This window comes from Dipodomys ordii, unplaced genomic scaffold (genome assembly GCF_000151885.1).
Source record: "Dipodomys ordii isolate 6190 unplaced genomic scaffold, Dord_2.0 Scaffold36, whole genome shotgun sequence".
Classification (NCBI taxonomy): domain Eukaryota; kingdom Metazoa; phylum Chordata; class Mammalia; order Rodentia; family Heteromyidae; genus Dipodomys; species Dipodomys ordii.
Window position 1 is genome coordinate 871,510 of NW_012267252.1, and position 9,569 is coordinate 881,078.

At 46.2% G+C, this 9,569-nt stretch overlaps 1 protein-coding gene across 1 annotated transcript in view; it reads right to left on the minus strand.

Annotated features, from left to right (window-relative positions):
- The window catches only part of Tll2 (tolloid-like 2), a 107,394-nt gene that overhangs the window by 21,172 nt on the left and 76,653 nt on the right, over nt 1-9,569 (minus strand). The window contains exons 9-10 of the mRNA XM_013017559.1: nt 8,927-9,062; nt 3,375-3,477 (exon numbers count right to left, since the gene is read on the minus strand). Coding sequence (XP_012873013.1) covers nt 3,375-3,477; nt 8,927-9,062 — 239 coding nt within the window. The remainder of the gene's footprint in view (nt 1-3,374; nt 3,478-8,926; nt 9,063-9,569) is intronic.

A 9,569-nucleotide genomic window follows, 5' to 3' on the forward strand; every position in this document is an offset into this window, starting at 1 on the left:
CTTCATTCATAAAAAGTTATACGCGCATTATGCCTGGATTTTCACACAGTGCCCTGGGAAAAAAAAATTGGATGCATGGTTTTTCAGAGCAAGATGCATACTTTCACAATCCACCCTAATCCGTTCTGCCTCCTGCCAAAGGGGCATTGACCTGCCTCCTCCCAACAGATTTCATGGCACTGACCCCTCCCAGGGACCAGCTTGGCTGACACAATGCACTTGTTCCAAACACAAAAGTTCACTAACAACTGCATTTGGAAACATCAGAGCAGGCCAAATAGTTGGCAAAGGAGAGAGAGAGAGAGAGAGAAGGAGAGAGTGGGAGAGAGTGGGAGGGGGGAAGAGGAGTTCTTGCAAATGAAGAATGGCAGTTGTGGGCAATAAGCCATGCCTTGGCTGCAACACCATGCTCGCATGTGCGTGTGCATGCACGTGCGCACACACACACACACACACACACATATACTGCAGAAGTGGATAAAATATGAGCCTCCCCCAAACAAACAAACAAAATCCTCAAACCATCATGACTGTAAGGTCCTGTCCCATTAATGCACATACCAGGATTTGCAGTGAGAAAAAATCCCTGCCTCAAGAGCAAGCCAAGGGAAGACCGAGAAACCAGCCTGTGCCCACCCTCAAGAATGTGCCTGGACCCTCCCTAGGGAACTTCCAGAACAGAGAACTTCCTCCTCTTGAGTCTCTGAGCCTATCCCCTTCCTAAGGTGCATGGGACTGGCCAGGTTTAGCAAAGAAAAATTCAGGAAGCCCAGTTAACTTTGAATGTTAGATAAACAACACATAGTGTATTTTATCTGGCAGTCCTAAAAGAAAATCCTGCTCAGAGTCAGCATTACCAGAACATCTGGATTCTGGTCTGATCTCAGCTATTAGTGGGCTGCACAGCTTTGGACAGTTAGCACCCACTTGGGCACCTCTCTTGTGAAGGGATTCGGTGACTGGAAAGGTGTTGGCCAGGTTGAGGGGATTGTGATTTCATGTTCTCATGAAGTTCTTCCTACACTGCTTTTGTAAAAAAAAAAAAAAGAGCTTGTAAAAGACTCCAACGATGGAGATGCATGCAAATCAAAACATAAAACGGTTCACCTACATGCTTCCTTTCCTTGGCAACCATTGCAGTAGCATCCTGGCAGTGCATCCGTTTTAGACATGGGTGCATACACAAACCAACCAACTTGTGGAGGTTCTAGTTCAGTAAGTCTCCCAGGAATCTATGTTCATAGAAATCTTCCCAGGTCATATCGATGCTCCATAGTTTGGGAACCACTGCTTCAGTCCTGTCATTTTGCCATACCCCATTACTGCTATACTCTGGTAAATTGTGCACACCCCTGCAAGCCATGCATACCCTTGTAACTGAGCCCTGTTCTAGCAGCTAGGACCCCCATAGCTGCTCATAGTAGGCAGGAAATACAGACACCCTTTGTCCTGTGCACAACCCACAGTTCCTTCAGTGCACATTCTTGTATGTGCCTGGCCTATGGCCACTTTCTCAGCTTGTCTACCTGGACTGCTAATTAACTGACAGATCCTTCCTAATGCTGGCAACCTGGTGCCCCCATGCAGAGCCTGTCCTGATTTCTCCCCTGTGCTCTGGGGCTCCTGTGGAGGCAAATTCTTGTTGGTACCTCTTGGCACAGGTGCTTGTATGCTATTCCCAATGGCAGTTGACCCAGTGGGGACCCCTTACCCATGGAGATGCTTTATATACACCAGGCCCTTCATATCCACTCCAGCCAGACCTTCAGTTCCAGTCTCTTTCAACCTATCTCATTCTTGTTTGCCAGGATCCAATATGACACTAGGGCTCTATCTAGCAGTGAAGTCTACAACTTGGCCCCCTCTTTTCTTTTTTTGTCAGTCATGAGGTTTGAACACAGGGCCTGGGTACTATCCCTGAGCTCTTTTGTTCCAGGTTAGCACTCTACCACTTTGAGCCACAGCACTACTTCCAGTTTTCTAGTTATTAAATGGAGATAAAAGTCTTACAGACTTTCCTGTCTAGTCTGGCTTGGAACTGCAATCTTCAGAACTCAGCCTCCTGAGTAGCTAGGATTATAGGCATGAACCACCAGCACCTGGATTCCTTCTTTGCTTTTCTGTCACCATCTTCAGTAAGTGCCCCACTAACCACTCATTCAGGCCAGTCATCCACAGTGCAGTAAGTGGGGCTTTTCTGCTCATGTGAGGATATATCAGGTCAAGGGCCCACCAAAACCTTAGAATCATCCAGCCAGGCACCTACCCTATAGGAGCTTCAACATTGAGGACAATCTATCTTTAGCCAAGAATCTCCCATCTCTCTCTTGGCAGTGTGCTTTTCTTTTCTGTTCCATTGACAGTACTAGAATGCCTGTTTTCAAGACACAAAGCCACTGGTCTGTAGGCTGTGTTCATCTGCCCTGACCACCATGAGAGAGTACTCTTGTTGTGAACCTTTCTCTTTATGCCACCTTGCCATTCCCCTTTCCTTAAAGGTCCAAGCTATTTCTTCAGAAATGAGTTCATGCCTTGTCCATCTCACAGGAATCAAACATGCCCATCATAGAAAACATAAAAAACCAAGACCAGAATACAAAAAATTAAACACTATCCTAAAATAACTGTGCTATTCACACTCATAATTTTACTTGATAGACATAGATTGCAAAATGGCTTCTTTCATTTGATTCAGCCAGCACATGCCTTAAATAATTTTGATTTGAATGATTCTTGACAGGACATTTCATAGTCATTTTGTCACACTCCCCACCACTCCTAATTTTATGAGACTAATCCCTTGTTATTCATTCACACCTCCTAGAGCACCTAAGTTTGCAATTCTTATACTATGTATGTATACACGCATATGCATGTTTTAAATAATGCCATCGCCAGTTGTATGGGTAACATGCTTTTCTGTGTGTCACAATGTACTATAAACACCTTTCTGAATCAGTACGTAGTCACCTGAAACTTTCTTGTTAATGGCTGGCAAGTTTTCCATTGGCGAGATGTGTCATCATTTATTCAGCTAACTCCTACTGTCGAACATTTAAATTGCTTTCAATTTTCCCTGCTTCGGTGCACATCCCTGTAGCTAGAGCTTTGCACACGTCTTTAATTAGTTCCCTAGGATAAATTCCAAGCAGTGGAGTTGCTGGGTCAAAGGGTATTCACAGTTTTAAAAGCTTTTAACATGTGTGGCCAAATGGAGTGTACAGAGTTTTACATGACAAGGGCTCTGGAGGGCTTCCTGTGTCTACGGTCAGGATGGGCCCTTCCAGACAGTAACCACATCCTCCCCCCCCCCCCCCACAGCACCCAGAGGACAGGCTACTGTGCTCTCTGAAGTCTGCCTCCAGTCCACTCACCCAACAGGGGGGCTTTTCTCCAGTAACCATCCCGGACCTCCACGTAATCATACCAGCACAGGCGGCTCTTGAACAAATCCATGGATGTGAAGTTTAGGATAATCTTAAAAAAAAAAAAGAAAAAAGTTACCATCAAATGAGTTTGGGCAGCAAAGCCCGAGGAACTCTGAGAACACCACCTTGCATTCTCACGTTACCCCTTAGCATACAGAGCCCTTGGCCCCTCGGTAGGAGCGTCTTCTCAAAATACACACACAGGAAACCTCATGACATTAAATAATAAACCTTGGGCGGGATAGGGAGTAAACAGAAGGAGATGGGTCCTTTCGTTCTGTCTGGGGAAATCATTCAAGTTTTTGAAGTCACTAGGTAGTTTACAGAAAGCGAGATGCATTAAAAAAGACAGGCCAACGCGTGTTGAGACTGGGGATCTGGACGGAGGGAAAGGGTCAACAAGGTTCAGAGATACGAGAAGATCTTATAACATCATCAATCATTCCAGAGGGTCTGGGGTTAGTCTGAGTGCATCAATATCCCCTCAGCCATGACCACTCTTCTGATGTGTGATATGTCTAATAGCCTTCCTACCGCTAGCTAGCTAGCTTCCCTCACCCCCCCCCTCCCTGCCTCCTTTCTTTCTCTCCCCCTCACCTCCCTCCCTTCCCTTCCTTCTTTCCTTCTGTATTACTTTGAGCAACTACTGGGTGCCAGTCTATTTGGAGCAATCTAGGAAGATCAGTCAGACAGAGTCCTGGTTTTTAAGAAAGGTCAGCAAAAAAGGAAAAGGCAAATGAGATAAGCCAATGAGGAGACCACAGAGTAAATGCCGAAAAGAGAGGGTAGGAGTGGGGTGGGGCCACAGGAAGAGCCTCTTGGCAGTCCTGAGAAGAGAGAGAGAAATTCTGTCTGATAATCTTGCATAAATAAACTTCTCAGAAGAGGTAACATTTAACCTAGGGAATTAGGAACTCCATGGTCCCGGAAGCAGGGCTAGAGAGTGACATGAATTGTGGGAGAGCTAAGCTAGGCACCCAGTGCAAGCCACTGTGTGTGTCTAAATGAAGGTCAGAAGGACCAAAGAGAAAGCCAAGGCCAGGGAGATGGAGTTCCACTGTCTGGGACAACTTCAGTGTGGTTGCCTCTGTGGCTAAATAGTGAGCATCAATAGAAGAGGCTACATGGGCCTACAGGCTGGGAGTCAACACACAGGTGCTGCAGGCATGAGCTGGCCTTCGTTTTCTACCGCACTCCAGCCTGGAGCTTACTTGGCAGATGGCCCGGGGCTGAGTCAGGGTTTCCCCTTGCCCCTCATGCCCCATTCTGCCTGGGCTCAGCATGCCCCGGCTCCATCATTTCTGCTTTCTAGCGCCATCCCACCTCTCATCCAACTCCTTTCCAACTCCAGGGGCTTTGTCTCAGCAATTCCTCAGTCTCCAGAAGCTCATCTCCACTGACCACTTCTTTTTTATTTTCTTTTTTTGCCAGTCCTGGGGCTTGAACTCTGGGCTTGTACACTATCCCTGAGCTTCAAGGCTAGCACTCTACCACTTGAGCCACAGCGCCACTTCGGCTTTTTCTGTGTATGTGGTACTGAGGAATCAAACCCAGGGCTTCATGCATGCTAGGCAGGCACTCTATCACTAGGCCACATTCCCAGCCCCAACGGACTACTTTTATACTCAAACAGCTTCAGGGATCCTCTGGCTTGAAGCAAACCCTCCAAGTGGAGGAGCTTCAAATTAAAGGTCCTAAAGAATTCTACAGGTCTGAGGGGTGGTTCTTTGTCCCCTGGCTCCTGGACCCCTCTGCTCTCAACCTGTCCTTCCTGGCTGCCACCACTGGCCTGCTCTCTATCTCTATCTGTCTGTCTGTTTCTCTCCTTGGCTGATTCTTGTTTACTTTACTCCTTTGCTAACTGCAAGGACACCTCAAGATCTAACATTTTTCATTCTGTCTACCTGGCCAAAGGAGACCTTCTGCCCCCATCCCTGAGGTGCCCATCTTTGGCTTTATCCCTCCCTTTATCCTGTAGTTGACTTCCCCATACCTGTCCAACACCCACACCCATGGCTCTTTGCCCTTTAAGGTGTTAGTGCTCCACCCCCACGCAGGCCCCCTTCCTGATCACTACAGTGAGATGATGTGCCCATCTGTCCTGCACACCAGGGGTTCTGGGTCAGTCTTCTGTATCTTGAAGCACATGTTCACCAATTACTGCTTCCCCCCCCACCGCCCCCACATACACACCATGCTGTCCTCTGTGGCTCTGTGCCCATCTCAGAAGTTAAATGTTCTGTTTCTCCCAGAGCCTCCAGGACAAGCCTCTGTCCCTTGTTTGGCAATGTTACCTGATACACCTTCCTAGGTGTCTATGTCCTTAGGCCTGTCTAAGTGCCCCTCGTCTTGAGTCCTCTGACTGCCCAATGGACACATTGCATATTCAACACTTTGGAGCAACCCCCCCTCCCCGCACTGTCTCTTGTAGAGATTCTGAGCAGGTGTCTTTAGAGTCAGGCATATCTGGATTTGTTTCTCAGTTCCATCTCTTACTAGCTCTGAAATCTTAGTGGAATGCTTGACTTCTTGGACCTCTCCTCCTCTGTAAAATAATGTGCATAACATTCACTGAGTTGAGAACAGCATGAGAATGTACACAGAATGCAAGAGGCTATGCCTGGCACAAAGTAGGCACTTCATACATGCTCACTTTAAACACTAGGCCTTGTTGAGTGTGCAAATAGTGTACCATAATTAACCAACTACTCCTCATAGCTGCCTGTCTGGAATGGTCTCTAGAGTACCTATTCCTTCCTTTGAGCCTATCCCACCCAGTAGCCAGGTCCATGTCAAGTAGCTTCTTCCACAAAAGCCTGTGATCTCCTAGAAATGGTCAGTGAGTACCAGAGACTGCGGACAGCTCCCCTAGAGAAGGAGGAGTGGTTGTGCTCATGTGATGTCACCCCCCTTCCAGCTGGACTAGTGTTTACAACTCTACTTGTAAAAGAATCACCCTGGAAGCTTTAGAACAAAAGCTGGTACCACACAAATACCTATCCTTCCATTAAATCAGATTCCAGGGGAGGGAAGGCCAAGACCACACCAAATGGGAAGTCTCTTTGTGTTGCTTTTGTTTTTTGTGATAGGGTCTTGCTATGTAGTTCAGGCTGGCCTCGAACTCATGATCCTTCCTATCTCAGCTTCCCTAATGCTGAGATCACAGGCGAATAGCTGGCTTATAGTAAGTCTCTTAAAGATGGGGCCGTACCTTGGTTTCTTCTGCAACCCTCATGATCCTATAATCTGGTGACCAAGCTCAGTGATATTTCTAAGTTGGTTGCATGATAACTTCTTTAATATAAAAATTTAATTATTATTAAGGTATTGTACAGAGGGGTTACCATTTCATAAGTCAGATAATGAGTACATTTCTTTTTGGGGGGCAATGTCACCCTTTCCTTCAATTTTCCCCAGATGGTAATTCTTTAGTCTTTGCTTTTTTTAAATTACAGAAAAGAAATGTTAATACAACTTCCTTAGTAACACATTCATGATCTGAATGAGAGAGATAATTATTCATGCTAATTAATTTAAGTGTGTTCATGAACCATAAAGACCATAGATGTGTGATGAATGAGAGGTGATACTTAAATCAATCAAGTTTGCTAATTACAAATAGCTTGGGGGAAGGCCGGGTGAAGCAGAAATTGGAATAATTGGTGCAGAAATCTCAATAATGTATATTCTCCCTGCCCCCACTGAGCACTAATCATTTAAACTTGGTGACACTTACATGGTTCAAACATATTACACAGTCAACAACTGGGGGATAACCAGACCCTGTTCTTCTTTCTCCTCCTTCCTCCCTCCCTTCCTCCCGTTAACACCTTCAGCAGGAACAAGGTTATCACATCCACGCAAGGCAAAAGGTCTGAAGTCTTAAATCAAAAACCACACTGTCTTAAATGCTTACAGCCAAAGAAATGGAGTAAGAAAGTGTGTGTGTGTGTGTGTGTGTGTGTGTGTGTGTGTGTATGTGTACATGCAGATGTGTATGTGAAAATTATAAGCAAACATCTATCTACTAGCTGCTCCCCTCTGTGCAGTAATGTAAGATCATGATCTATTCAAGCCATTAGGTTCTCAATTGCTTAGGTTCAAGTCCCAACTCTGCAATGAACTTTCGTAGCCCCTAGCAAGTCTGTTTTCTTGCTACTAAATGAGTATGGCAGCAGTATGGTCTGCACATGAGACCAGTGTGAGGATTAAATCCAATGATCTGTGCTTCCACACTGAAGATAGAACCGAGTCCTCAGAAAAAGCTCACAATTGTTCCAAGCCATTTCCCTCTAGTTACCACACTGGGCTTAATGACACTTAGATGGACACAGTTTTTAAGTTATCAACTAGAAACACCTGTGACTACAGTGACTACAGCACCTGCTGTGTATCACTTGACCTTCTTACATCCACATCTCCATTCAGAAATGCTCATTGGGTCACTGTGCTGTGCCATGGACCATGTGGGGTGCTGGGGCTGAGGGGGAACAATCTCTGTCCTTAGTGAGTTTAAGCATTAGAAGATGGAGAAACACACCAGTAGACACTGAGATATGCTGCAAAGGTATGATTGTAAAGAGCTCTGGTCTTGCCTAGACCCAAGCGAAAGACAGTTTCTTAACGATAGCTGCATATCATTTGACACAGCTTGAGAACACTTGGAGTTGCAGATACACATAGCAAAAAGATCAATGTAGGAGTACAAAGCCCAGATTCCCCATTCTAAGTTCTCCATCTTGTGATAAAGTTCGGCAATATTCTCAATGTCAGAGCCTCATGCACAGAATGTATATGAGCATACATTTTGAATTGGGGTTGAGAATGTGCCACCCCTGCATCAGGACTAAGACATCCTGGCCCAAGCTGTTCTAGAGCACCATTGAATCTTCAAGGCCAAAGAGCATGGTGATACAGAGCTTCCCTGGCCCTTGGACTTCGCTCAAGGGACCAATAACTCCAAATAACTCTGAGCCCACTTGAAGAGCACACACAAGTCTCTACCCTGGATCCAATCTGGCCAGCCTACCTCTGCTGGAGGACAGGCAAGCAACATCTGCTTGCAAGATAGGAGTGAATGTTCAGGAGTGTGGGTTGGGTGTCAACCCAGGCCCTCCTAGAGTCCCAGATAGGGATATGGAGGCTGGGGAAAGGCAGGCCACCTGGAAGAGCAGTGCTCTCAAGGTGTCAATAAATTCTAAGTTGGACCTGCCCTCCAGGACCTGGTACACATATCAAAGTAGGCGGATGGTGTTCACTCTACCTTACAAATGGTTCACATGATTCATAACTTACATGCTCATTTAGTGCATACCAGGCCTCTATTTATATGGATGAGACTGATTGAGAGGCACAGAAATTAGGAATTTCCCAGAGAGGTTCCCATTTACCTTTACAAAAATCACTCATTATTGTTATTTAATTTTGTATTGTCAGGGTCTCCATCTGTGCATACCCCATGCAATGATCAAGTCTGAGCAGTTAATGTGCCCACCTACCTTCTCTCCAGGAGTGACTGAGACCCTCCAGACACAGTGGGAGTAAGAAGGGTAGCCATTTGGGAAACCAGGTGCTGAAAAATTTCCTGTTGTGTCTTGCAGGGTCTCTCCACATGCTGCACAAACAAAAGAACAACTGTGATACCGGCACATGCACTTGATTCCTTCCTGAACTGCCCCTGCCCCTGCCCCTGGCCCTGGGCTGCTGGGTCAACCTCAGAATGGCTGGTGAGAAATGAGCCCCGCAGGTGGATGTTTTTCTGACTAGCACAAGTGAAAGTAACATCAACACTCCCAGGTTCTGCAGAAGTCTCGGATCTCAAAGCCTGGGCTGGGTTTGGAGCTCAGCTCATGGCTGGTTCTGTGACATGTGCTGGGTGTTAGTCTGCTTCTCTGAGAAACAGGTAGAGCCAACTAAAGGCCTAGAGGGTGAGTAGAGTCACCTGAATTGGACAATGCAGATATGCTCAATGCGGCCTTTATGATTACTAATAACAACAGCGACTGATCACAGTAAGAACACTGAAGGCAGGTCAGTGAGGAAAAACCAAACAAACCAAACCAAACCATGTTGAAATTCCTTCCTTCCCTCCTTCCTTCCTCCCTCCCTCCCTTCCTTCCTTCCTTCCTTCCTCCCTCCCTC